General features: G+C 35.0%; 2 protein-coding genes and 1 long non-coding RNA gene across 17 annotated transcripts in view; 2 read left to right on the top strand and 1 right to left on the bottom strand.

The window, feature by feature from the left end:
- vipr1b (vasoactive intestinal peptide receptor 1b) overlaps positions 1-27,820 on the top strand; it is a 738,286-nt gene that overhangs the window by 350,342 nt on the left and 360,124 nt on the right. The gene's annotated exons all lie outside the window — the stretch shown is intronic.
- Positions 209-27,820, bottom strand: part of ccdc191 (coiled-coil domain containing 191) — a 28,295-nt gene continuing 683 nt past the window's right edge. For 3 of the 11 annotated variants that reach the window (XM_087308573.1, XM_087308572.1, XM_087308575.1), the window contains 16 exons: positions 27,618-27,656; positions 26,654-26,772; positions 25,769-25,898; positions 25,527-25,688; positions 23,195-23,597; positions 21,759-21,894; positions 21,492-21,682; positions 20,088-20,331; positions 18,973-19,397; positions 16,871-16,950; positions 13,578-13,660; positions 13,402-13,503; positions 10,862-11,005; positions 5,757-5,909; positions 3,463-3,617; positions 209-988 (listed from right to left, as the gene is read on the bottom strand). In XM_087308573.1, coding sequence (XP_087164699.1) covers positions 832-988; positions 3,463-3,617; positions 5,757-5,909; positions 10,862-11,005; positions 13,402-13,503; positions 13,578-13,660; positions 16,871-16,950; positions 18,973-19,397; positions 20,088-20,331; positions 21,492-21,682; positions 21,759-21,894; positions 23,195-23,597; positions 25,527-25,688; positions 25,769-25,823 — 2,490 coding nt within the window. In that variant the 5' untranslated portion in view covers positions 25,824-25,898; positions 26,654-26,772; positions 27,618-27,656 and the 3' untranslated portion in view covers positions 209-831. 11 annotated transcript variants of the gene reach the window in all.
- LOC147831049 (uncharacterized) lies at positions 6,139-12,077 on the top strand. Its single transcript, XR_015524972.1, has 3 exons — positions 6,139-7,442; positions 9,273-9,982; positions 10,155-12,077. It is a non-coding gene; the product is annotated as an uncharacterized LOC147831049 (long non-coding RNA).

Raw genomic sequence — 27,820 nt, 5'->3', positions numbered from 1 at the left:
TAGCTCCTGTCCTCAATCTGGCAACCTGCGCTTGCGTTTGTTTTGATTTAGGAGTGCAATACCTAGTTTAAGCACAGGGTGTCAAACTTAGCACAAATACTGCACCTTTAAGAATTCTTCTACGTTATTTAATAATCTTAGTTTAATTGAACCTCTACATTCATCAATGAAACATGTTTAAATTAAAACCTGTATTTCTTACCATTAGTTAATGCACGGAGAACATGAACAAAACTTTATTTATGAACAGCACAGATAACTGTCACCAATATATTTTTTTCTAAAAAAATATTTCTGTTGTGATTCACAGCTAGTTTGATCAATAATGGATTGTACCATCTAATATTTCTTCTCTAAAGTCCACAGTGTGTCGCACATTCAGTATCAGGCTTTATTTAAAGCCTTTTCAGGACATCAGAAGTGATGCAACCTCTCCATCCTGACAGCACACAGCTTTACAACTGTCATCCCAGAATGAATCTTTTATATCGTGCTTCATGTTTGTTGTTAGTGTTTGTGTGTTTATATGCTTACGACGGCGACAGATCTATGCACAAATGATCGCATCTTATTTAAATCAAATTCAAAAATGGAAGCCTTTTAAGCACAGCTCTTCAAAATCCAGATGTCTGTTTGTTTGTTTGTTTGTTTGTCTCTGCTTGATAATGTAATGCACTTCATTCTACAAGTTGTTCATTTCAACTGTAGTGTGTAAAAATAAATGAGCATGAACGAGCTTAAACGCAGCGGCTCATCAAGCTGCAGATGTGTTGATTGTCATTTGATCAAGTCCCGTACAGCTCGGATGTATGCGGTTGAAAAGGATTTACTTTAGCGCCACAGGGAGTCCATAGGGGAAGAGCGGAAGTCGGGCAGAATCTCTGCTACTTTCCGTCTGAGCTGCTCTCTGCGCTCCTCTCGCTCTCTCTCCTCTCGCAGCACCACAGGAAGACGCGTCCAGCCAGAGAAACACTTCCTGACAGCTCTCCTACAAAGACAACTTTTATTATTCCAAATCTGAATAAACCAAACATGTTTATTATAAAGGAGCACTCCACTTTTTTTGTAAATAAGCTCATTGGACAAGTCGTCTACAGTTAAACCAACAACACTTTTAGCTTAGCATAGATTATTGAATCAGATTAGACCATTAGCACCTCGCAAAAAAAAAACAAACAAAAAAAAAAAACGTTATAATAATTTTCCTATTACAGTTTCACTCTTCTGTAGTTACATCGTGTATTAAGATCGACGAAAAATGAAAATCAGCTATTTTCTACTATGGCTGCAGAAATATTATGCAGCACTGTTACCTAAAGTAGTTATCTAGCCAGGGACTATGTTCAGGCACTGCGTAATATCACTGTTTGTAATATCAACATGACAGCAAAGTTTCTTGAGTTTCTTATTACGCTGGAATGAGAGTAAAGTTCCTAGCCATAGTATAGTGTGTTGCTTTAAGATTAGTATTGGGTGTAATTAAGTACAAAGTAATTCGTTACTATAATTTACTTTTCCGGTAAAAAGGTAAAGTAATAGATTACTTTTTAGAGTATTAGAGTATTTTAGAGTTTTAGAGTTACTTATATTGTACTTGCATTAAATACTAAATAAATGCAACATTAGTGTATAAATCAATTCAGAGTGGCAGAGTCATAGAATTTTTTGTTAAACAAATAGAATTTACTGAATAATGAAGTTTACATTTACATACAGAGCTCCTCACCATATCTATAAGGGTGCGCCCTGCCACCCTATGAAGGAAACTCACTTCGGCAGTTTGTATCCGAGATCTTATCCTTTTGGTCATGAGTAGGAACATAGATTGACCGATAAATCGAGAGCTTTGTCTTTCGGCTCGGCTCCTTTTTTTACCACAACGGACCGGTACATCAACCGCATTACTGCTGCACCAATCCTCCTGTCAATCTCACGTTCCATCCTCCCCTTACTTGTGAACAAAACCCCAAAGATACTTGAACTCCTCCACCTGGGGTAAGGACTCTTCTCCAACCTGAAGATGGCAAACCACCTTTTTCCGGTGGAGCACCCTGGCCTTGCAGCTATGGAGCCAGGCTTGGTGTTGCGGCTCATATCTGAGCACCTGGTAGCCGGATTTTTTCCCATGGAACCTGGCCGGGCTCAGCCCGAAGGATTGATGTGAGACCTTCCTCCTGCAGGCCCACCACTTCTAAGGGGCCGGTGCATTGTGGAACGGGTGGTGGTCGAAAGTTAGGACCACGACAACCTGATCGTTGTGCACAGAAACTGGCTTTGGGACATGGAAATATGTGTGTGTAAAAATATATATTTGGGAATTTTTTAAAAAGGAAAAACAATAAACCGTATATACTGTACACAGTTGAAGTCAGAATTATTAACCCCCCTTTGAATTTTTTTTCTTTTTTAAATATTTCCCAAATGATTCATAACAGAGCAAGGACATTTTCACAGTATGTCTGATAATATTTTTTCTTCTGGAGAGTCTTGTTTGTTGTGTTTTGGCTAGAATAAAAGTAGTTTTTAATTTTTTAAAACCCATTTAAAGTTTAAAATGAGCTGTAAGTAACTATAGGTATAGTAACTGTTGAGAAGTGTCTTGAAAAATATCTAGTAAAATATGACGTACTGTCATCATGGCAAAGATAAAATAAATCAGTTATTAGAAATGAGTTTTTAAAACTTACTATCTAATCTAGTCTTCTCTCCATTAAACAGAAAATTGGGGAAAAATGAACGGGGGGGGTGGGGGGGGGGGTAATAATTCTGACTTCAACTGTATATATGTGTGTATGTTTACATTTTCTTAAGTATTAATTTTTTTTGTAAAGCTAAAAAGCCCTTTTTGACTCAAATTAGAGAATTAAAAGAGATTAATTTGTTTTTGTAGTATTTAAAGTAATTAAATGACTTTTCAGACAAAGTAATTAGAAATGTAATTTAAATACAGTTTTAAAAACTTGCCCAACACTGCTTAAGGCACAGGAGATTTATAGACTTATGGTGCTTAAAAACTGCTGATAGATTCTGGCTACATCATTGACAAAATTGTGTTTTTGTTTAAAACACAACATTTTCTATAATTATGTCTGACATCCACACTACTCTAGAATGTTTGATCCTCCAAACCATTTTAGTTTGAATAATAAAGGCTATTTTTAATACTAAATACTTTTAAGTATTTTGGGATTAATAAACAATTTCATCAAAAAATAAAAAAACAGCAATTTTGTACTACATTTTTAAAGCTTGTTTTAGTATCTGACACGTTTCCGCTCATGTAGTATGGATGGAGATTTTTTTTCCTGAAATACTAAAAAAGATGGACAATGATAATCAAAATGATCATTTTGATCATGTAAAATACTGTGTTCAAATGAAAATGTCCCAGTGTAACCTGTAGCCTCAGCCTAATGGCAACAAAGGTGAAGGAAAGCAACATAAAGCTGTATGTTTGTTGACCTGTTGTTGTGTTGTTGTGCCCGCTGCTCATCATCCCAGGCTGTTATCCTCTCTTCTGTCATGTGATCCAGCAGTGCTGTCAACATTTTCCTCTGAATGTTTGTCTTGTAGAAATGCTCGGCTCGTGCTTCCAGTATAAAGCGCACATCTTTTAACTGACAAGTATTGGAGAAAAAAATTGTTTATTAACTTTGCTAACACTAAACATTAAAATTGGGTATAAAAAATGTTTATTAAGGCGAAGCAGTGGCGCAGTAGGTAGTGCTGTCGCCTCACTTCAAGGTCGCTGGTGGGTTGCGGCTGGAAGGGCATCTGCTGCATAAAAACTTGCTGGATAAGTTGGCGGTTCGTTCTACTCTGGCGACCCCGGATTAATAAAGGGACTAAGCCGACAAGAAAATGAATGAATGAATGTTTATAAACTTTGCTAACACTAAACATTAAAATTGGGTATATAAACTGGCAGTGCACACTTTCTGCTTTGGTCAGTATCTTGAACATCTTGCCAGTTACATAGCCCTGGTGGCAAGTTTGGTGATGCACAGCTGACAATTTCTTCAGAAAATATGAATTATAAGTCATGTATTGTAATGAAATTACTTTATTTAACTTTACATTTATATCAATAGATTTGCTCTTTAGTGTTTGGACTTTCAGCAGTGAAATTTAAATCACACTGAACTGAATTTCAACTCTGAAAACTGGACTGACAGTTTCAATTAACTAGAACTACTGTGTTGAGCTGCTTTGACAATCTACATTGTAAAACGCAACAGAAATAAAAATTTATTGAATTCAATATTATTTATTTTTCTTCAACAAATAAATACTGAAATAAAATAACCATGGACAGGGAATAGATTTTTATAAACTATATATTTTTAAGTCAGGAATTAATCTATTTAAATGTATTAATATTTATTATAATTAATACATGTTATACATGTCTTAAGCTTAATAAAGTCAATTAAATTGTTATTTTGTATTAAGTTGATAAGACGACCAATTATTAGCTCTCCTGTGTAATTTATAGACTTTTTCAAATATTTTCCCACATTCTCAGAAATAAAGTTAAGTGAGCTGTCACTGGTGCTCCCTTTTCAAAAGCTACACATTTGTACTTAAAGGGTCCATATTGGTACCTCAAAAGTATACATTAGAACCTAGACATTTTAAGAGGAACACTTTTGTACTTTTTAGGTACTAATATGTACCTTTATGGTATTAATATGGACCTTTTAGGTACATATTGATACCTTTTTTTTAGGTACATATTAGCTCACATACCTTTATTTCTGAGAGTGCAGTGAGGTTTAATGGAGCATGTTCACAGTATTTCCTAAAAAAAAAATTTTCTTGTGGAAAAAGGATTGTTTTTAAATTGCATGTTGAGCTGAATACTAGTATCTTACAAAATAACGAGAACAATTTAATGCACTGTCATTTTGATTTAAACAAAAAAAAAAAATTGTCATTAAAAATTAAATATTAAAGATATGCTTAAAAATGTGTTGGAAATAAAAGCTCTCTGTGAAACAGCACTTTATTTGAAAGTTTATTTGAAAAAGAATAAAAAACACACAGGAGAGCTAATAATGTTATGCAGAATGAACAGCCAACTTATCCAGCAAGTTTTACACAGCGGATGCACTTCCAGCTGCAACCCATCACTGGGAAACACCCATACATTCTCAGTCACACACACAAACACTCCTACACTACGGACAATTTAGCTTACCCAATTCACCTATAGTACATTTATATTGCTCACCTGATTTGGATGTAAATACCCTTAAATTACAGCTGACAGTCTGCAGTTAAAGCACATCTTGGTCGCTTCATTTCAAATCCATTGTGCAGGTGAATCGAGTCAAAAATGTTAGAATTGTCTAGATGTCCAAATTTTCTATGGACCTAACTGTATGTATGGCCTAGTTGTACTCTATTAAGGTGATTTATGAGGACATATCATGCGTCCTTATAATTCAAAATGTTTAAAAGTCGTACTTAACGGGGTCTTTTGAGATTCAAATGTTGCCACTGGTTGTAGTGTAAGGCCATATGCACTTAAAAAAAATTTAACTTAATTGTTTTGTGTTGTTACAACATGAAGGCATTATGTGGAACCCAGCATTTTTACAGTGAACTAAGCATTTTTTAAAACTGTATAAGATACATTACGCCAACGGAGAGTCCTCGTAAACCACTATTACTCTAATGTCTTAATCTAAATTCTATTCTAAAAATGTAACCCAAAATTGGCCTCATTCCCAATGTATGAGTGTGTCCATTACCCTCCTCCAGCTCTTCAGAGTCCTCTGTAGCAGGATGCGCTGGTACATCAGACAGGCACTGGCCTCTCTCTCTGCCTGCGCCTCGAACACACACCGCCGCCAAACACACAAACAGCGTCTCTGCAAAGTGTGTGTGTAATGATCCTCCGCTCTCTGGAGGAGACCCAAAATACATACATAACTGTCTGCTTTAATTAACAGCGTCATCATGCTTTATGTGGATCGCAAACTTTCCCTGCTGACTTGCTGCTGGATTTCCAGAGGCACATGCTAGATTAGTTTCGCAGCTAATTGGACCTCCAGGTTTCAGGACTCGTGGATGTGCGGTCAATATCTAAAACAATGCAAATTTCAAACTCAAAGGCTTTTTTTTCATCTCTTTGCATCTCTGTCACTCCATCTTCCTCCTGAATCTCAGATATCTGCTGTCTGTTCATTTATTTCCAAAAAAACAGGTGGTTAGCCAGGTGGAAACGCAACAGTATACTGTAAACATCATTAAAATTTGGGGAATGGACCAAGAGTTAATGCAAGGCAACAGCTGGTCTTCCTGTCTGTGTGTGTGAGCAACCCATAACTCTTTGGATGAATAATTGATTGTGTGAGTGTTTGTCTGGAAAGCGGGCGATTGGGGCGAATGGCCTGTATTGTTCATCTTCTAGGACATGAATAGCTATGTTTCCATCACCCTGTTTTAAAGTACTGTATCAGAAACGAGTGATGGAAACGCCAAATTTTGAGAAAAAAAATCCATTAAATAAATCCCTTAATATTGGTGTTGTGGTTTTTGACATTTAGATGAAACATGACAGAAATGTAAACACAGCCATTCAGAAGCACAGAATATGCACTTATTTATGAAATGGTAAGGTTTATAATCTAATTAATACATATTAAACCTTTGACATTAGTAAGTGTACATGCTGAATCACTGATATGTGTTGGTTTTGAGTCTAAAGTTCTGTTTCGAAAGGTTTATTTTATTTTCAAAATCTGAGGTGAACTGTCTACTGCTGCTTTCAGTAGTATGGCAATAAATGTCATGAAAAATGACATTTAAACTCACATTATTAGCATTTAACACTGAATTAAGCACATGTGGTGTACCTGAGGTGATCACTGTCAGTTTATCCTGTTGTTCAGCTGCAAGAAATAGAAGCATTTTCTAAAATATAAATTTGAGGTGTTGGTTAGGACAAAAAATACTAATGGAAAAAAACTAGTGGAAAATATTCCTTCTATCACGTATCGTTGCTTTTATTTAGAACACTATTTAAATCAGCCTTGAACCGGCCTTTAGGCTCAATAGTCAGGCAGACTTCTGTCTGGAAACCTGCGCTTGCGTGTGTTTTGATCCAGGAATGCAATACCTAGTTCAACCACTGGGTGTCGGACTTACATACTGCACCTTTAAAATGTTTCAGCAAAATCTCACAATTTAATCTGCTTCTGCCACTGAACAATTTAGTAAACATTCCATGTCCTTAGAAAAGAGGCAATATACAAGCTGACAATAATCTTTAATAAATCTGTTACAATTTTCTAATTGATCCACTTTGGACAGTGTTTTCAAAAAGATTTGCTTCCTAAAAATGCTGTCTCAGTGTGGACAGAAAGCCAAAACAAAGAGAAAAATATGCATTTTTAAAGGAAAACGTATTAGTGTGACCATGGCATAGACCAGGGGTTTTCAAACTTTTTCAGCTGAGGGCCCCTTTGTGTTGGGCGAATTCTTTCGGGGACCCCCAAAAATTAAAAATGACGCCACCCCCTCAAATGAACAACTGTACTTAATTTTTTTTAATTGTATTATTTAATACATTTATATTATTATATATTATTCAATAAATTTATATTATTCACTATCTGGATTAATTTTTGTAAGATGTTAGTTGAGTTGACATGGTTTTAGTGCTTCAATCTATTGATCAAATCTTCATGCACAGTGTTTATTGTGGTCTGCTCTCACTGGATTCCATCAAGCCATATTTTGTGTTCGAGTCATCACGTTTACACAGTTTTTTATGCCATTTTTATGCTTTTTTTTGCCTATGCACAGCTAGACTCTTCTGTATTTACCCTTACAGCTGAGAGTCTAAATGTATCCAAAGATTTAAAGCTTTGAAGTTTTAAAGAGTTTTGTCATTCATCAGCCTGTTAACAGTTAACTCTACTGTTGTTACTAGCAATACTACAATGGAGGCTGTAGTGGTTCAGTGTGTTTTGCTTATTTTTATTCTTTTTTTTGTGCACATCATAATTTACTCAGGTTGACACTCCTGACTTACACTGATAAAAAAAAAATTCCTAAATGCAATCTAGAATTGGGTATTCAAGTTCAAAGAGCCACATGTTTTACTTTGCATAATTTTAGAAGCTTTGCTGACTTTAAAATGTTCATACCAGTTTGTTCTATTAATAATAATACTGAACATTACATTTAAATTAATTACACAAATAAATATGGTAAAAAGTGGAACATCTTGAAAAAAATGCATTTATATTCAGAGTATTAAAATTTGATCAGATATGTTGAGCTCCATTAAATACAGAGCGCTAATACATTTTAATATTTAATAATTAATTAGCCCTATAACATAACACAAACAGATACATTATAATTTTTATAGGCTATAGTGGTTTTATTCAGGGTGTATACAATTTAGTTTTTTTAATTATCCAGTTATGAACCAATGTGAGTAAGTGGTCCACTGCAGAGCTCATCCAGCTGTCATTAGTGTAACGGGTGAAACTCTGAGAACTCGCTGATGTGATGACAGCTCCATTCATTGTTATTGCAGCACTTTTTGCTTTACAATTTTAAAATGTTTGTTTGCCATGCTGCAAAGAGGACCGTCTGATATGTGTACAATGCAAAGTGTAAAGCCTGTCGCGGCGCGCTGTGGACGAGGTGCAATGTTTTGCCGTGTCTTTAAAATGCTATTTGTTCCCTATGAGTTAAGCCTGCGCAAAGAGGCGCGCACTCCGCAGTACCCAGCTGATCGGTTACTTAGGAACGCAAGCCATATACAGGGAAGTGCTTTTAGCCTCCGATAATGTTCTTATTGATCATGTATTTTAACTGAAATATTGTCAGTAAATAGACCTGAGCATTCATTTAGTTGTTTAGCGTAAAAGAGGTAAGCGTAAGTGAAAGGTAAACGCCGTCAGGTGCAGCAGACAAGCGCCAAAAATCACAGGAAGCGGCCGGCCAGAAGCGCTTATTCAATAAAAGTCCCCGTGCACAGAGGCGGGCCGCTGCGCTTCTTTCCCTGTGTCACGAAAGTGTCAACTGCATTTAAATGACATAAGCATAAAGCTTCATTTTTGCAGTACTTTTGAGCTCAAATTATAATAAAAAATATATTAACCTTCAGAATGATGCAGGACACAAAATTCATTCAGTGGGCCCATTGATTACCCCTTATCTAAAATTTCTTTGCGGCCCCCCTAGCGCCATCTGGCGGCCCCCCAGGGGGCCGCGGCCCCCAGTTTGAAAACCCCTGGCATAGACAGCCCTGAATGAGAAGCAGCCGTCCACGGTTAGAATTTCGCGATGTACCTGCCGAAGATAATGTCAGCATCTAAGAGGCATTATGTGGAGTTTTAGGATGCACAAATGAACACCGCAATCTCATGACCTTCTTCTGAGCCACTTCTTTTGACATGTTCAGTTTTCATTGAGAAAACGTTAGTCCTGTTTTTAAATCTGCGCTATGCTGACACATAGAAGTTCTTTTGAAAATGATTTTTTTGAAAATTTTATATCTTATTCAAATTTAAAGCAACAGTAACCAAAACAGCACAATTTGGATTAAAAGCCTAAAAGGGGCAGTTTCAAAGAGTTCTAAATTATTATTAATGAGGCATTTTGAGCTAAAAAAAAAAAAAAAAACACACTTTAGGGACATTAGAGACTTATTTTACATCTCGTAAAAAGGGGCATAATATGGCTCCTTTAATTTAAGGTGATATGAAGAGCTTTGCTTCCATTAAATTGTTGTAATTGCTTCAAACACAACATTTTAAGGAATAAAATCCCATAATGGTAGAAAAAATTCTTGAGGTGGGTTTTTTTTGCTGCGAAAAAGAGTGAATGTATATAAGGTTGAAACAATCTGCTGGAAAATTTGTAACGTAACAAACATTAACCCGACAGTTTTGTTCCATCACTTTGCTTTAATTGTTTTAAGTGAAGTTTCATAAACTAATTTCGAGAGGAGCACGTGATATGATTGAGCACTGCTGGCCACTCATCCGTAATCAGTAATAATCCAATCAGAGTGATCCAAGCTTAATATAAATGGATCATTTTCTCCTTATTGCTCTATCTTCGCTTTGGAAGAATCCCCCTTTTCACCCCATCTCCTCCTTTTTCTCCCCTTTCTAAAGGGGGAGCTATCGAGACCTACCTAATCTCGGATCTCCTGATAAGCTTATTGACTGGGCGGGAGCCCTAGACTCAAATATCTCCGAGCTCAGGGTTCTCTCCCGGGACAGCATGCCAAACCTACTTTAAATGTCAAGCATATCTAAGTGGGAACTCTAGAAACAATATTTGGGGGGAAATTCCCCTAATTAAATGATGCTAAATAATGGTAGATTGCCTAATACATTTTAATGAAGTGAACATTAAAGAGCTGTGACTATGAATGCTCGCTTGAGTTGGTTTTTGACTTTTGTGAAAAACAGTGAATGTGAATAATGGCATTTGTAAAATTACTGAATAAATTAACGTGGTAAACACTTAACCAAAGTGCCTATAAACAGCTACTGTATAGTCCATCACATTGTTTTAATAGTTTTAAGCACAAAATATTAAGGAGGGGTTTTGGATTTGTGAGAAAAACAGTTAACGCAGGTGGAAACTTTTGGCCAGTTAATTCTGATGTAACACATTAAATAAATGTGATTATTCCGCTTTCCTGAACAGGTGTTTTTTTATTTGGTTCCTCTGTTACTAGGTTAACAATACCACCAACCAGCTGCTACTTAAACAATTTGTTGTAAATATACTTAATTTACATTTGAGGTTGTTTCTTTTTTTGTTTGTTTCATGTTAGTTTGGAAACCCAGGTTATGTGTGTGCTTGCAGTGAGTCTGACCTGTGTGTTGGCATGGCTTTGCTCCAGCAGGCGTCTCCAGGGTGTCAGGCCGCGGTGCAGTAACAGGGTTGTGAGGTAGTGTTGAGTCGCCCGCTTTGACTGCTCCTGTTCGTGCTCGACTCTCTTCTGCTTCTCAAGCTCTCTCTAAGTTAACATTAAACCACACACAGTTTCCTAAAATGTACAAACTGAGAGCTGTGTGCATAAACATGAGGACATTTTTATTAAACTGTCATAAACATTATTTAAATGCACTCTCTTATTTAAAACTCTTCTGGACAGTGCTGCGTTATTCTGTATGGATCAGTGTGTTCGCCATGGAGTAAACAAAAATTAAAAAGCTAATTGGGACTTTTTATTTAGACAATTCTGACTTTTATTTCTCAGAACTGAGAGATTAAGATTGCGATTCATATCTTCAAATTCTGAGAAAAGAAAAGTCTTAGAAGTGAACTCAAAATTTCGAGAAATTAACTGAGTAAAACAAAGTCAGAATTGGTAGTTGAAATTTGAAAATGTTAGAAATAAAGTTGCAATTCTGAAAACAAAAGTTAAAATTCAATTCAATTCAATAAACTTTATTGTCTATCCCACAGGTGTTAGAAAATTGTCTTTAGATATAGGCTCACACACAAACAACAAAACATAAATACACTTACACAATTATTTAAAAAAATCCTATTTAAAAACAATAGCAGTGGGAATAAATGTCTTTTTGTACTTAGCCTTTTTTGCTAAAGGGACTTTATACTGTCTACCAGACGGAAGTAACTTAAAGGAACTATGTAAGGATGGGAAGAGTCTTCTACAATAGCGGAGGTTTTTCTTTTTTGTCCCTGCTATAAATAAATCAGTGAGAGGTGTTTGTCTCTCACCAATTATTTTACTCGCTACGTTTACCAACCTTAAAAGTTTATTTTTTGCTTCTAACAGAGAGGTAGTTAAAGCAGGCTACAGTGGTAAAAGTAAGAACAGACTCAATAAGTGATTTATATGCGACAATCAAAATGTCCTTTTCAATATTAAAACTTTTCACAACAAACCCAACTTCTGCTGAGCCATTTAAAAAAACATTCTTTAAGTGTTTATCAAAAGAGAATTGAAAGTCAATTTCCACACCTAAATATTTAAAAGAACTCACCTGTTCAACTTCCTCCCTATTAATAAGCAAAGAGTCACAAAATGTTTCTATTTAAATTAAACTCCAAATAAAGTCAAAACTGGATGATATACACTCAATAGCAAGAAATATAGTCAGAACTGTGAGACTGCAGAATAAACTGCCTATAAAATAATAAAATAATAAAAAATAAAATAAAATAATAATAAATACAAATTTCTATGAAAAAAAAAATATAAAAAAGCTCATAAACTTTATAGATGAACAGTTCTAACTCTAATAATTTAGATTAATATTTCTAATTTGAAATATTAGATTGATAAATTATGATATGTACACTCAGACTTTGTACATATATATCTACATTACATAATAAATAGTATATTTACATTGCATAATAAGAAAAATATATTAAATCCTATGGTGGAATCATGCTTCTGTAATTGTTTGTGTTTTTTTGTGGTTATCAGTTTAAATGTTTTTTTGATTGGTTGCACAGTGCCATTCTGGTACCTAAAAACTGTATATATTTACACTTTTCATCATTTAATAAAAGCTGCAAATCATAATTATATTTACTAGATGCATTATTTGAGGTATCCCAGGCCCACACAGAATATGCGTTCAGAGAAATCCACAGATTTTTGACATTTTGTAGTTCTAAATGTTATGTTATGTGTGTTATTTTTAATTTCATGTGTTGGGATTTCAGTTCCTAAACTCTCAAAATCATTCCGCACAATTTTTATTCATTATTATTATTATTATTATTATTATTATTATTATTATTTTTTTTTTTTTTTTTTTTTTACAAAATTCTGCTCAGAAATAGTTTTTTTTAGTTCTTAGGTTCTTTCTGGCTGGCCGGATCACTCATGCTGCCAGTTTAATAATGACCACTGACAATACCATGCATCTTTTAATGTAAAACCCATAAATGCTTGATCAAGGTTTCTGTAGGTTTAAGTTAAACTTTAGACTTTTTAAGACATTTTTAAGACCATGATTTTTTAGACTATTACAGGGCTAAATGCTAAATAGTAAGAAACAATTTTCTCTTGCTCTGTCAAAAAATGATTAAAATTATATATATTTATTAATACAATAATAACAATTTAGTTTTTTGTTCTTTAATAATAATTTTTGAATATTTTTTAAATTAATTTTCAAATATATCCATGACAAACTCTATAACCCTTACCAAGAACAGAACAAAACATAGCTGTCAGTTACTTCAGTCTATAACTATAATAAAATTAAGAAAAAAAGAAGTTAACAGGAATATTTAGACCTGTTAAAAAAGATTTAAGACCTACACCACAACATTTAAGTAGATTTAAGGCCTAAAATTTAGCTTTTGAGATTTAAGACATTTTATGACCCCAGGGAAACCCTGATGATATGAGTATTCTCCACACACCTTCTTCTGTTGCCTCTTCTCTTCCTTCTTCCTCTCCACCTCCCTTTGTTTCTCCTCTTCCTCAGCTCTCAGTCTTTCCTCCTCAGCGGCCTTCATTTGAGCCTGATGAAGCAAAAATATGATGCTTTCATCATCATGTTCTCTTGACTCCTTCACTGAAGATGAGCAGGTCTTACTAGTTTCTCCTCCTGCTTGTGTCTCCTCAGCTCCTCCATCTCTTTCCTGCGTTCAGCGCGCAGACGTGCTCGCTCCTCCATGGCTGTAAGAACCATAAAAGAGAAACGAGAGACAGAGTTGGCGGGAGACCGAGATTAAAGGGTCACTGTGAAGTATTGCAGCATGTTCTTAAGATCTTATGGCTCTTTGGTACATGTTTCTTTTGCTTTTGCATCTGTATTCAAGGCCATGTCTTATATCAAGCCAACTGAGTATTTTTGCTCAAAATCTCACTGCTGGTTGCAGGATTTTTCAATGCTTGGAATAAGGATTAGGAAATTAGCCTTGGCTTAAGGCAAAGTTGGTTCCCAGTATTAAACATGTGAAGAAAAACCACCCTGTGCAGCATTTTGTTTGTTTTAAAATATACAATCCTATTACAGTATATAATGAATGCTTACTCTTTTATTATTTATATATTAATATTTTGATAGCGACATGGTGGCTTAGTGTTTAGAACTGTCACCTCACAGCAAGAAAGTGGCTCGTTCGAGTCCGGTTGGCATTTCTGTGTGTTGTTTGCATGTTCTCCTCGTGTTGGCGTGGGTTTGCTCCAGGTGTTCTGCTTTCCCCCACAGTCTAAAGACATGTGCTATAGCTGAATTGAATAAACTAAATTGGCCGTAGTGTATGTGTGTGAAAGAGTGTGTATGGATGTTCACAGTACTGGGTTGCAGCTGGAAGGGTATCCGCTGTGTAAAACATATGCAGGAAAAGTTGGCGGTTCATTCAGCTGTGGCGACCAATGATGAATAAAGGGACTAATTTGAAGAAAAATGATTGAATGAATGTATACTTTTATCTTTGCCATGATGATAATTCTACACATTTTTTACTAGATATTTTTCAAGATATTATTATTAAGCTTCAAGTGTGATATAAAGGCTTATAGGTTAATTAGGCAAGTCATTGTATAACGATGGTTTGTTCTGTAGAAAATCGAAAACGATATTGCTAAAGGGGCTAATAATTAAAATGTTTTTTTTTTTTTTTATAAAAAAATGCTTTTATTTAAGCCGAAATAAAACAAATAAGACTTTCTCCAGAAAGACAAATATTATCGAATATATTGTGAAAAATTCCTTGCTCTGTTAAACACAATTTGGGAATTTTTTAAAAAAGAAAAAAATTCATAGAAGGGCTAATAATTTTGAAATCAACTGTTTGTGTATTTGTGTAGTCATTCCCCTCGCTGGGCAGCAGAGGTCACCATCACCAGACTTCTAAGCATTATGCATGCTCATACACTGATTGCCACACAGAACTGCAGCTCATCCCACTGATGATCCACACACACATATAAGCAGCTCACACACACACTCCTGTGCGAAGTCTTGTTCTGCCCTGCCTGACATTACTGAGCGTTATCTCCTTACCTGATCGCCCGTGTATTACCTGGACTGTTTCTCGACCTTGCCTTGCCTGCCGCCTGCCCTGAACCTTGCTTGTAACCTTGACTTTGAACCACGCCGCCTGCCTTTGAACCATGCCTGCTATCACACTCCTTGACAGCCAGCCGCCAGCCGTTAGACCCATTACAACTACGTTTGATGAGAGTTTGCACGTAAGTGTGTATTGTGTGATTGTGATTAAAATGTGTTTAATAAATATACTGCAAATGGATCCCTCCGTGTCAGACTCCTCGTTACACAGTGGTGTAAAGTAACAATTATAAATACTCAAACTACTGTTATTGAGTAATTTTTTCTCAGGAAATGTAATTTACTAAGTAGTCTTAAAAATGTGTACTTTTACTTTCCTGAGTACATTTTTGTGCTATATTGGTACTTTTACTCCTCTACTTTCCTTCAACCTCCAGTCACTACTTTATTTCTCTCTAGTCTATGGTGATTGGCTGGATTGGTGGTTGAAGTACAAAAATCAGTCCTGCGATTCATGTTCAATTAAATCGCACATAGAAAGTAAATCGCATCATAGTGAACAACCTCAATACATGGGCGTTTTATAAATGCAGCAAACATTTTGAAAGCATTAAAAATGTCCAAGAAGATTTCCAAAATCTTCACACGCAATGACCCAGAGACTTTGTACAGACTTTATGTCACTGATGAGAAAATGAAGGATGTTGACTGTATGATGACTGAAATCACCAAACAGCCTTAATCAATCACTAAATGGAATGAATGAAGAATGGAAATAAGGACCAAACAAGAAATGGAAGGAAGGACCAAACGAAGGAAGGACTGAACTAATGGAGGAAGGCAGGATCAAATAATGAAGGAAGGATTTAAGGAAAGACTAAACAAACTAAGGAAGGAAGGAGAGAAGGATGGTAGGAACAATCAAATTAATGAATGAACAAAGGACCTAACAAAGGAAGAAACAAAAATATGAACGAACGAACGAACGAATGAATAAGTGAACAAATAAAGGGGGAACGGAGGAAGCACCAAATAAATTAAGGAAAGATTCAAGGAAGGACTGAACAAACTAAGGAAGGAAGGAAGAAAGAAATGAATGAATAAATGAATGAATGAACAAAGGACCCAATGAAGGAACAAAAATATGAACAAATGAACAAACAAATGAATGATGGACCGAACAAAAAACAATGGAAGGAAAGTTGGAAGGAACAAACGAATATAGGAAGATCAATAAATGCACTACAGAATTTTACGTTTACACATCCCTGCACAAACTGCATGTAAACTCATCAGCTGTTCACAGTGTAATACTCAATACTCAAGAGTACTTTTAAAAGTGCTATATATTTACAGTAGATACTTTTACTCTACTTGTACTACATTTTTGGGCAATAGTACTTTTACTTGAGTATGATTTTTCAGTACTCTCTCCCCCACTGAGTATACTGTAGGTCAGAAGTTGGTCTGAAAAATCTAACTGGTCACTTCAAAGTTCACAACACTTCACTTACACTACATAGAGCCTTAATGTTTAAAACTGGTGGATGATTTTGTCAGCAGGACAAAAGCAGGAGTTGTGAGGATTGTTAACAACCACACGCTGATAAACAAGCCATGTGCAGATTATCAAACAAACATGACTACATCAAGCAACAGTGAAGCCGGAGGAAAAGCCATTGTGTACTTATGCTATTGTTTGCACGATTTTTCACACTAGTGGATTACGAGTGTGTAGCAATTGTATGCATCTGTATTCAGTGCATTCGGTATCAGACAGGATTTAAAACTAGGGCATTGCCATGAAATTAATTTTCCATGCTTGGATTCACCGTAGTGACAGTTTTGGATTGTGTTTGTGTAGCACTGACCTTGTACTGTGGGATGGGGAAGCGGCGCTCGATGCACAGATGATTTTTGGTCGGCGCTTTCCCTCGAGTCTCTCTTTGTTCTGGGATTATAAGGAGAAAGAATGTCTTTGTGAAATTGTGACCAATAACAAACATGTTTCTCCCACACGCACACATGGAGAGAACAGCAGTAGGAAGTGACCCTTTGGTAAAATCTGCAGGGATTACAAGCAAGTATTATGTTCTGATCCACTCTGGTGATTAAGATGAGATTTCTTCTGTTTTCTTCACACAAAGACATTGTAAAGAGTAATATTATGAAAAATGTCAAACCTTTGCAGCTGAACCACAATGCAAGCTAAGTAATTAATACATGTAACACTGTACAATGCAACGTAAATGTCGGAAACCTTGGGGTCATATTTCAGGTAAAACTGCTAATATTATAGATCGAAAAAATTATATTGTACTTCACATTAAAATATTTTCAATGTTAAGACTTGTTATTACTATGTTTTATAGTATTATTTCCATGACAAAGAGGTATATTTAAACCTAATGTTTTGTTGAAAAAACAAAAGTTGGATCCAAGATGGCCGACTTCAAAATGGCCACCATGGTCATCACCCATCTTGAAAAGTTTGCCCTCTCACATATACTAATGTGCCACACACAGGACGTTAATATCACCAACCAATCCCATTTTTTAAAGGTGTATCCATATACATGGCACACCCTGTATAATGATGGTTTGTTCTGTAGACTATCAGGAAAAATATAGGGCTTATAATTTTGTCCTTAAAATGGCTTTGGAAAAATTAAAAACGGCTTTTATTATAGCTGAAATAAAACAAATAAGACTTTCTCCAGAAGAAAAAAAAACATTATCAGACATACAGTGAAAATGTCCTTGCTCTGCTGAACATCATTTGGGAAATATAAAAAATAAATAAATAATTCATAGGGGGGCTCATAATTCTGACTTCAACTGTATGCATGCACAGTGTACTATTCATAATTGTGAAGTTTTTTTGTAGTCACCAAAGCTGAATTTGTTTGATCTAATATACAGTAAAATAGCAACATGTGAAATAGTTATAATGATTGTAGTATTTGAAATGTTTTTAAAAATGTACTTTATAACTGTAAAGACAAAGCTGGCTTTTCAGCAGTCATTACTTCAGTCTGGTGCTCATCAAACTTTAATAGCAGTGTCAAAATGCTTAATATATTTATAAAATCATGTTAGTAGCATTTTTTTAACATTCTACAGATTTTTCTATAAACTTTATTAATGTATTTGCTTGGTAAATTTGATGACTTTGTTCAGCATTACATATTCTACAGCATTGCCGTATTCTAAGGCAACTTTACATTGACAGCTTAATTATTTAATGTTTCCTACACATTCACTAATGTATGTGTTAATAGAGTAGATCACTTTCGATGTTGTAAAATATTTGTTAAATGAATTTTGTCAAAGCAGAAGCATATATACTGTCCATGGAAAAACTTTAAAACAGAAAAAAAGAGCATAGTTGGATCGGAAATAAAACATCATCTATAATTACACTAATCAATGCATGAAGTATAGCCTGTTCATAATGTGTGTTTTATTGATCTGGTTCTTATGATTTAAATTCATTTAAGAATTTTATTCATTAATTTATTGATTGATTGATTAATGAATTGGTTGATCTTTTCCTTCATGTCATGCATTTAAATTCCCTTTAATGCACAAGTGTCAAGGCCAGTTCCAGGTAAGTGTGTTGGGTTGGAACTAAACTGTGCAGAGCTGCAGCCCTCCAGGAACTGGCTTTGAAACCTGTGCTCTAAAGGAATTTAAATGCATGAGATGAAGGAAAAGATCAACCAATCCAAGTCGACGATTATTCATATGTAACGCACACCCTCCTAAATTTAATTTCAGATGATTTAAACCTTTTTTTATTAGTTCATTTATTTAAAAAAAAACATATTCATATTTGCTAATTAATTATTTTGTTTTTCATTTCATCCATAAAGTTTGTGTATGAGATTTGGTTTGATTTTATGCAAAATTAGAATAAATGAATTTTTCTAGATTTTTGTGTGATATAAATCCCAGACACATATGTGTGTACCTTGGTTTCTCTGCACATCCAGTTGTTGTTTCTTTGTTAATTTTAGACTGACAGCATGTGCTCACGACTTCAGGGGAACCTGTTGCTATCAGAGCCATTTTCTCCTCTGCACGTCTGAGCTCCAGGATGTTCTGTCTCTCCTGCAGAAGCAGAATCTGCTCTTGCTGCTCCTTCAGCAGGCGTCTCTGCTCAGCGACGGTCTGCTGCAGGGCCGCGTGTCTGTGTTTGAACTGTCCACCACTGAGCTCTGCACCTCTGCTTCTGCTGCTTTGCTGGGTCTGAAGAGCTCGGCGGAGCTCAGCCATTGAGAGAGCAGCATGTCGACGTGTCACCTGCCAGGCCTGAGTGAGCTGAGCCTCTGAGCGGCCACTGCTGTTAGTGACTTGAGCAGTGGATGAACCGCTGTCTGGGGTTGCTGGCCCTTCCTGTGGTGGGATGAAGCAAGAGAGACTTTTAAGGATTGCAATGTTACCAAATACACCAGCAGGAATAATTAACCCAGCGATTTCTGACAATTTTTTACTAACAGCTGTTGCGACTGTGGCGACCCCAGATTAATAAAGGGACTAAGCAGACAAGAAAATGAATGAATGAATATTTCAGCCGTAAGTGTCATGTGATCTTTTAGAAATCATTCACTCACTATGCTTTGATTTTTATATATGATTTATCAGAGGTTGCCACAGCGGAATGAACTGTCAATCACTCTGGCATATGTTTTATGCCCTTCCAGCCACAACCCAGCACTGAGAGTACACTTACTTGTGAAAAAAAAAATTCTAATCAATCTAAATATTCTGCAGTCTTTTAATATTAATTGTTAAGCTTAGTACCGTATTGAATAGGGGTCGCCACAGAGGATTGACCCACCAACTATTCTGGCATAAACCAGAGGAAACCCACGCCAACACAGGGAAAACATCCAAACTCCATACAGAAATGCCAACTGGCCCAGCTGGGACTCAAACCAGCAGCCTTCATGCATGAAGGTGACAGTGCTAACCACTGAGCCACCGTGCTGCTCTGTTCTTTTTATTAATAAAGTTGAAATCATTTTTCAGATTCTACAGATTTTCTTGATAATGTGATGTCATTCTGGCAGTGTATGTTTTTACCTGAAGGCTGATGTTTTCTGTAGGACAAGGTGTTTCAGGATGGTTTGTACTTGAAGGAGATTTTACTGCTCTAAGTTTTCCAGAAGCAGCAGAATTAATCAAGGCTGCCATTTTGCATCTCGTTTCTTCTTGTTGTTGGAGAAGTTCCTTGCGGTGACATTCTACCTGACACCACACACGCCAATCACTGAAGCAGCGCCTCAAAAGCCTCCTACGGTCGCTTTCCAGTGCCTGCTGACAGCGCCTGTGGAAGTGACAGATATGACTTAAAACCAGTCGGCTGGCAGTGCTGCCAACATGAAACAAAGCCTTTAATTAGCCTTTAATTAGGCAATTAACAAGTTCTTTTGTTCTAATCACTTTTCTTTTAAATGTTTATCAGGCTATTCAACTCTAGGTAACAGGCATTTATACACCTTTTCCCAACGCTACATGATGCTTTGCATAAATTATGGGACTACCTTTAATTAAACTTTAAATTGTAAATCAGTGAAATGTTTAAAATGGAATGGATACAGCAAGCTCTCATTATTTTGCTCACAGTTCATCCAGCAAATATTACAAGTCAAAACATGAAAAATCCCAAAAGTTCAAAACAGTTCTTTCTGCTGCATTATTATGATTAAGTGTTAAACATTACTGAACTGCTGGGAAAACAAAACAAACATATTCTGGAGTGAAGTGAAAAAAGTTTGGGCTACAGATATGCTTGTCATTCTAATGTCACATCAAAATACCAAGCATAAAAGTTATTTTTATGATGCTCCTCCAAACACAACACCACAGGTTTTTACTACCTATACGCAGGGCTAGCAAAACTGCTAGCCTGAAATCCTGTCGCTATAATGTTTTCTAGTTGGGCTACGAAAAAATAATCCACCCTGTAGACTATGTTAATGGGAGGACAATTATAACCCATTTCAGTGCTAATGCATGTAATTGTCATGAATTTAAGGAACCACTATCAATATGTATTTAAATTTGCTGATGTTTTCAAAAAAAATTATAATTGCAGGCCAACCAGGTTTTACCATAATTTTTCCCCCCAAGGACAATTTAAGAAAATAATAAAAATAAATAAATAATTAAAACAACATATATCATATCTTATTTGATATCATATTTAGTTTTTTATTTATTAAATGCATGTATTTCTTTTTAATTTGATAAATAATGTATTTTCTACTCAGGGTACTGGAAATTATTTTGCGCTACCAAAAACTCAAAGAGTTACTTTCCGAAATGCTACAAGAGATTTAGAAATTTTGCGAGCCCTGATATGGATTATTTGTAATGTTTGTAAAGTTTTTGAATGAAAGTTCCCCAAACCAGAAAAAGTACAAAACATAGTTAGAAATGTAGTAATCACGTGTGGAAAGAGGTGGATAAACTGAGCTCTGCTACCTGTGCTCATGTCGCAGCTCTTCTTCAGTCTTCTCAGCCTCTCTCTTCTCTCTTCTGGCCCAAACCAGAGCTCTCCAGGCCCTCCATGCCCTCAGCTGCCTCCTCCAATCACACAGCGCTGCTGCCTTGCCCATTCGTACCCTTCTTTCCAGTATCATAGAGTACCATGCAGAAAAATGCTTTTGCATGCGCTGGAAATGTATGCGTAAGGTCCGTAAATTAAAGTGTTCATTGCATACAATGATGGTTAAACTGCTGTTGTCTTACCTGCAGGTTTAGGAGGTGAATTTTAGCCTCTAGGTTTTTCAGCTTGAGCTGAAGCTCTTTGTTCTGAGTTGGATTATGATGTTTTGGAATAACAGAGCTCTTAGTGGCCTTTTGTTGCTGAAGCCTTTCTCTTTCCCTGTTCAAAAATGAAATTTAAATGTCAAGCTATTATCTTTTCAAAAATAAGCATGCCATTTAAATGAGAAAATTATAGTAGCTCCAGGAGGAATCTGGACATTTAAAAATGTATTATTAGATCTAATTATAAATGAAAATTGCAGACCAAATATACCTAATTTTAAAGAATGATTTTTTAATTTAAATTAATTCATTAAAAGAAAACAAAACCAATGTTTTCAAAGCACGATTTTTGATCTAGATATGAAAATGATCTTGAAAATTCATGTAAACTTCGACCTAAGATGACACTTTTTTATAGTCTTTTTTATAGATGGCACACAGAGATTATTGATAAAGTGAAATAATTTCAAACTAATAAAAGTGAATGTTTTTGTAAAAAATTAAATGTAAAAAAAAAAGTATAAAATCTCAAAAAAATTCTGGAAACTAAAATTGCTATAAAATGTTTAAAAAATATGTTTTGAAGAAGTCAATTAAAGTAAAAGCAATTAAAAAAATGAGTGCTAAGTAAGCAGAACACTGACAATTAAAACAATAAACTGTGATATTACGTTCTAAGTGAAATGTATTCATACAGTGTTCATATGGATAATGTATAATCCAATACTTTCAGGGACTTTTCGTGAATAATTTTTGATTTTCAAGGACTTCAGAGATCAAACAAATTATTCATAGTTTATGATAATTAATGAGCAGTGGGCTAAAATGTTAATGGCAAGCATTGAAAGATTGATACCGCATGAAATATTTTATCAAACACATAAAACACTACTTTATACTTATATGTTTTTAAATACACCCTTATAAATATTTCTGTTTTCAAGGCTTATCCTGTACTTAAAATTTAACCTAAAAGTAGATCAAGTGCTTTAAACACCTTAGACGAACCCTGTATTTAAAAACTTTCTGGCTAGCTTCCGTTTCCAAGGGCCCTCAAGCAGTGAGAAATGTGGAAATTTTTCTCATTAAATGTATGCCAGATCTTCTAACTAGGCTGTTTTTCACAGCTAAAGAAAAATATAAAGTTTTATATGTATATATATATATATATATACATATATATTATACAACTGCCTTAAAGCCCCACAGTCCTTTGATCAAGCCCTCGAATGAACCTGACATGAACTCGACTCCATAGTCTCACCTTGTGTGCAGTAAAGTTGAGAAATAAAGTTAGTCTGGAAAAAGTTTAACATAATTTCTTTGCAGATGCCACTTTGTTTAATATTTTGACAATTATGCATTTTTAATAGTAACTACTAGTGTGTGTCCACATGTATTTGTGATTGCTTTACATGTTTCGTGCCAGCTGCTCTACATTCCTTTTCTCCTCCATCTCCCTGCGCAAGCGAATCATCTCCTGCTGTATCAGTTCCTCCTGCCGCTGAGCCTCCTGTCTCTTCCTTCGCTGTTTCTCCTGTTCCATTTGCCGCACTTCTTGTCTCGCCTCCTTTAGCACTTCTTTTTCTTTGCGCAGTTTTTCACGCTCTGCGTCTCTGCGCATGCGGTTCTCTTTTACCTGTTTGTGCCGCACCTCCATGGTCAGGCTAGGGTCCCTCCACCTTTTCTTACTCTGATCAGAGTCCTCTTTGAGGTTCTCCACCATCCCAAAGTCCAACACCTCAGTTTCCATCAAATCCTGGAGGAAATGATGCACTACAGAGTTCTCCTCCTCCTGCTCTAGTTGAAAGTACAAGTCTAAACAAAGACAGATAAAAAACACTGCAATGTTAATACTGTCATCTGTAAGAATAAATAAATAAATACATAAATAAATAAATATTTATAATTTATATATATATATATATATATATATATATATATATATATATATATATATATATATATATATATATCTTCAAATAAGCTTGCATAAGAATATTTTTGTGCCAATGTGTGAATACTTCAGCTTGTGACGAAACTTAAAAACACTTAAAACCAATGCTTATAATGCTGATGCAGAAAGTAAACCATCTGAAAACATTTAAAAATGTCTGCAATCGACTTAACCGCCACCAGTCTTGCTAAATAATTACATTTCTGAATTAGGCATATTGTGCTCTATCTAAATGCATGGTCTGAAATGCACAGTAGTGGTGCACTTAGGTTGTGTCCGAATACCCTTTTGCTAATTTAAGGATAGGAAAAATAGTCAGTGAACCCAGCTCATGATCTTAGAGGGTTGTCCTTATTCTCTTAATGAGTTACAGGTGTGTTTAGGGCATAACGAGCATTGAACGATTTAGTGTCTTATCTTTGATTCTCTTCAAAAGCGAGTTGCAGTCATGCCGTGGCGTATTTGCACTTTACATGGCAGAATTTAAAAGCAAAAAAAAAAACCCCGAATGCTTAACTATTGTGCTGTGCTGAAACTAGTAAACTCTTGCCTTCTACCTGACGTCACATTGTGCCAGGTTTATAGAAGTCATGTAAATATTTCATATAATGTGTGATGTCAGGTGACTAAGGGCAAATGCGAGTGACATTAATTTAAGCACATATTCCGGGGAGTAGCTAGAGAAGGAAGGAAGAGAGTGAGGGAGCTCAAATTTGTTTGCTGACCATATCATATTATTCACCCATTTTGGGTTTTGTTTGTTTTGTTTTGACGTTCGGTAAATAAGCGATGAATAACAATAAACAAGACGCACATGCAAAATGATTAATGATAGGGCTTGACATTCAAAACCTATAACCGATCTAATTTTTCCGGATCAACTTTTTCAATTACTTTCCCTACCGCGTGTGAAGTCACGAGACCCTACTATGTTAAGGCCACTTTATACTTTCCCGTCAAACGTACGGTTATGGTCTGTCGCAGCCTCCATGCGCAGACACATGTACTTCTCAAAAAATGTACATGTCGCAAGTTTGCACTACATTGACAATGATTGGAAGCTGCGCAAGAGACAGCACATTTTCTACTTTTATATAAAAACTTTTACATTGAAAATAATTTGTTTTGTTTCCAAAAGTGCAAGTTATTTATTTTCACTTTTTCTTTTTTTTTTATAAGAATAAAAGTAACTGTTGGTTTTAGGCAACGTGTTGTGTAAGTTCAGTTGTTCAACGTTGATGTTCAATAAATAATCATAGATAGCACAGTGTGTGTTTCCTTTAATTATTTTAAAATCAAGTAATACACCCTTCATTCAAATGTTTCTCGCTTGTCATATGTGAGTATATTTTCTCTACAAAACTTTTTAAATAAATAAATAAAATAATCGTTCATTAATGGAAATCAAGTTAAAATGTTCAATAGATCGATATTTTGATTTTAGGCCAAATCGTCCAGCCCTAATTGAAAAGTCACAAGCCATTCCCTCACTCAGCTCCTGCGGCTTTATTTGTTTTTCGGATGTTGTATGATGGAGCCCATAATAATTTTAAATGAACTAACTGAAATAAAATATGTCTGAATGCACTCAAAATCACTGTAAAATAATCATAAACAAGAAATTATACAAAAATATTAAAAAATTACGTAAACTGAAATTCTAAAAACAAAATGTATAATATTATTAAATATTACAACAGTGTATTAATAAAATGGGAAATAACTGTTTTAAATGACCGTAGATATTTAAGGTAAACATCCTGTAAAATGTGTAATTTGTCCATTTGTACCATCAAAGTTATTATAGCTGGACTCTGTGTTCTTAATAAGTTGTTTGGATTCTGAATCCTCCATTGTTCTGGAACTGATCTCTTCTTCCTCCTCGTCGTCATCATCCATTTCAAGCTCCAGCCGTAACTTCTGGTTCATCCATTCACTTAAAATAGACTGAGCTGTGGAATATGAGAATAATGACCCATTAATATGGTCATAACTTTTAAAAAGTGCTGAATTTTAATTAGATTAAGACTACCTTCGCTGTACGCATCATCATGATCCTGTAGCTGCTCTACACTCTGCAGTGGCATAATCTTTTTACCATTATGGGGTTTCTTCAATGAAAACACTTCAGATACAGCAAACTCTGAAGCCCTTTCCACCCGCTGAGGAAAAGAAGAATGCAAGAGAAAGATTACAAGAGAAAAATGCATTCATACATACAGGGTTATTAAGTTTAATTTAAGACTTTTTAAGACCATTATAAATGAAACTTTAGACATATACAGGGCTTTATTGCTAAAGATTTATTTTAAATATCCCAGTTAGAAAACATTTCCACTTGCTCTATCAAAAAATTATTAAAACTTCATACATTTAATAATACAATAATAATAATTTTGTTTAAATATTTTTGTATTAATTATCTAATATATCCATTCCTAAACACTATAACCTTAACAAGAATAGAATAAACATAGCTGTCAATTGCTTCAGTCAATAATAATAATAATAATAATAATATTTTTAACAATAAAAATATAGGCCAGGCCAGTATCCTCAGCAGTAAATAAAGAGAACTTTTAAGCAAATTTTACTGTAAGGAAAGTAATTAAATGCTATTTTTAAATAAAAAGTTTAATTGAGGTGGACTGTTGGTGATTGTAAGGGTGTTAATTCAGTAGATTTAAGACTTTTTAAGGCCTAAAATTTTGCTTTTGAGATTTAAGACTTCTTAAGATCTTGTGGATACCCTGTACATAAACACAGGCATTGCATCCCTTGTGTAAGAAAGGTTTAATTTAGTATAAAAACTGTGCTTTTTATGGAAATTACATGTTAAAATAACCTTCAATAGCAATAAATGTTCAATAGCAAAAAATGTTCAATAGCTAAATTTGTGCAGAAAGTAAGAAATTACTCATGATGTTCCACTGCAATTTCCTCCAATCAGAGAGTTGTAGTGAGCACAATTTGCAAAAAGAGATGTTTAGCTCCATCCACTTGAGGCACAGTCAGTTATTTATTTGAGTCTGTCTCCTAAAATACAACAATGTTATATAAGGTGAGTGAAAAGTAACTGAGCATTAAAAAAATGGTATAAAACTTTTATTTTTTCTGTTGCGCACAAAACAAGACATTCTGAAGAATTTTAGAAACAATCAGCTACTGATTTCTATGTGGGAACAAAAATACTATGTAAGTCAAGGGCTTCCAAGATTCTTCAAAATATCTTCTTTTGTGTTTAGCAGTAGAAAGAAAATACACAGGTATGGCACAAGTGGAGGATGAGTAAAGATAATTTTAGAAAGTTCATTTAGGGGCAAACTATCCCTTTATTTACGTTATTCCTATAGATACAACAACAACTACTTTCGACAGTGCCACTGGCCGGTACAGGTGGGGGGAAAAGCGGGGGGAGGGAAGTTCTGCCCCTAACAGTATCTCTGTAGGCTCCAAAACGCCGTGGGTCCTTAAAACTTCCTAACGTAAAATTAATTTAAAAAAAAAAATTATTTATCCATCATTTTTACAGCATTTGTGTCATTCATAACACTTTATGTGATAGTAGTTATTTTATGCCATTCCATAAGCAGTTTTGTCTTTTTGATTTCCATATACTTTGTTTTGCTTATTGAGTCAAATCTGAGTTTGTATTTTAGAATTAAAGATTAAAGACAGATTAAAGAGTTTTGTAAAAGTTTGTATTCTGATGACGAAGGCACATAAATTAAAAAGAAATCATGAAGTGTGCACTGAAAATTATTTATAATAAATGCTGCAATCATCTGTAAATTAGTAAGGACTGCTTATTTTGGTGACTTCATGTGCAAACTAATTGCAGTATTTTTGACAGTGATGGTCAAATGATCAAATGTACTTACCTTTACCCACTGTTTTATGTCATTATCATCAAGCTGCACCTGTAATATGAGATATGAATTCAGCTTTGTCCATCATTTTAATCAAAAATAGACAGAGAGCACAAAATATCATAAGCTGTTTATTGGGTTAAATCAGGAGATTTTGTTGATGCCTGGGGTTAACATAAATTGATATTTTGTCACACTGGCCTCACATATCTAAT

Source organism: Danio rerio, chromosome 24 (assembly GCF_052040795.2).
Source record: "Danio rerio strain M-AB ecotype USA chromosome 24, GRCz13ab, whole genome shotgun sequence".
Lineage (NCBI taxonomy): Eukaryota > Metazoa > Chordata > Actinopteri > Cypriniformes > Danionidae > Danio > Danio rerio.
This window is presented reverse-complemented; position numbering and strand designations above follow the sequence as displayed.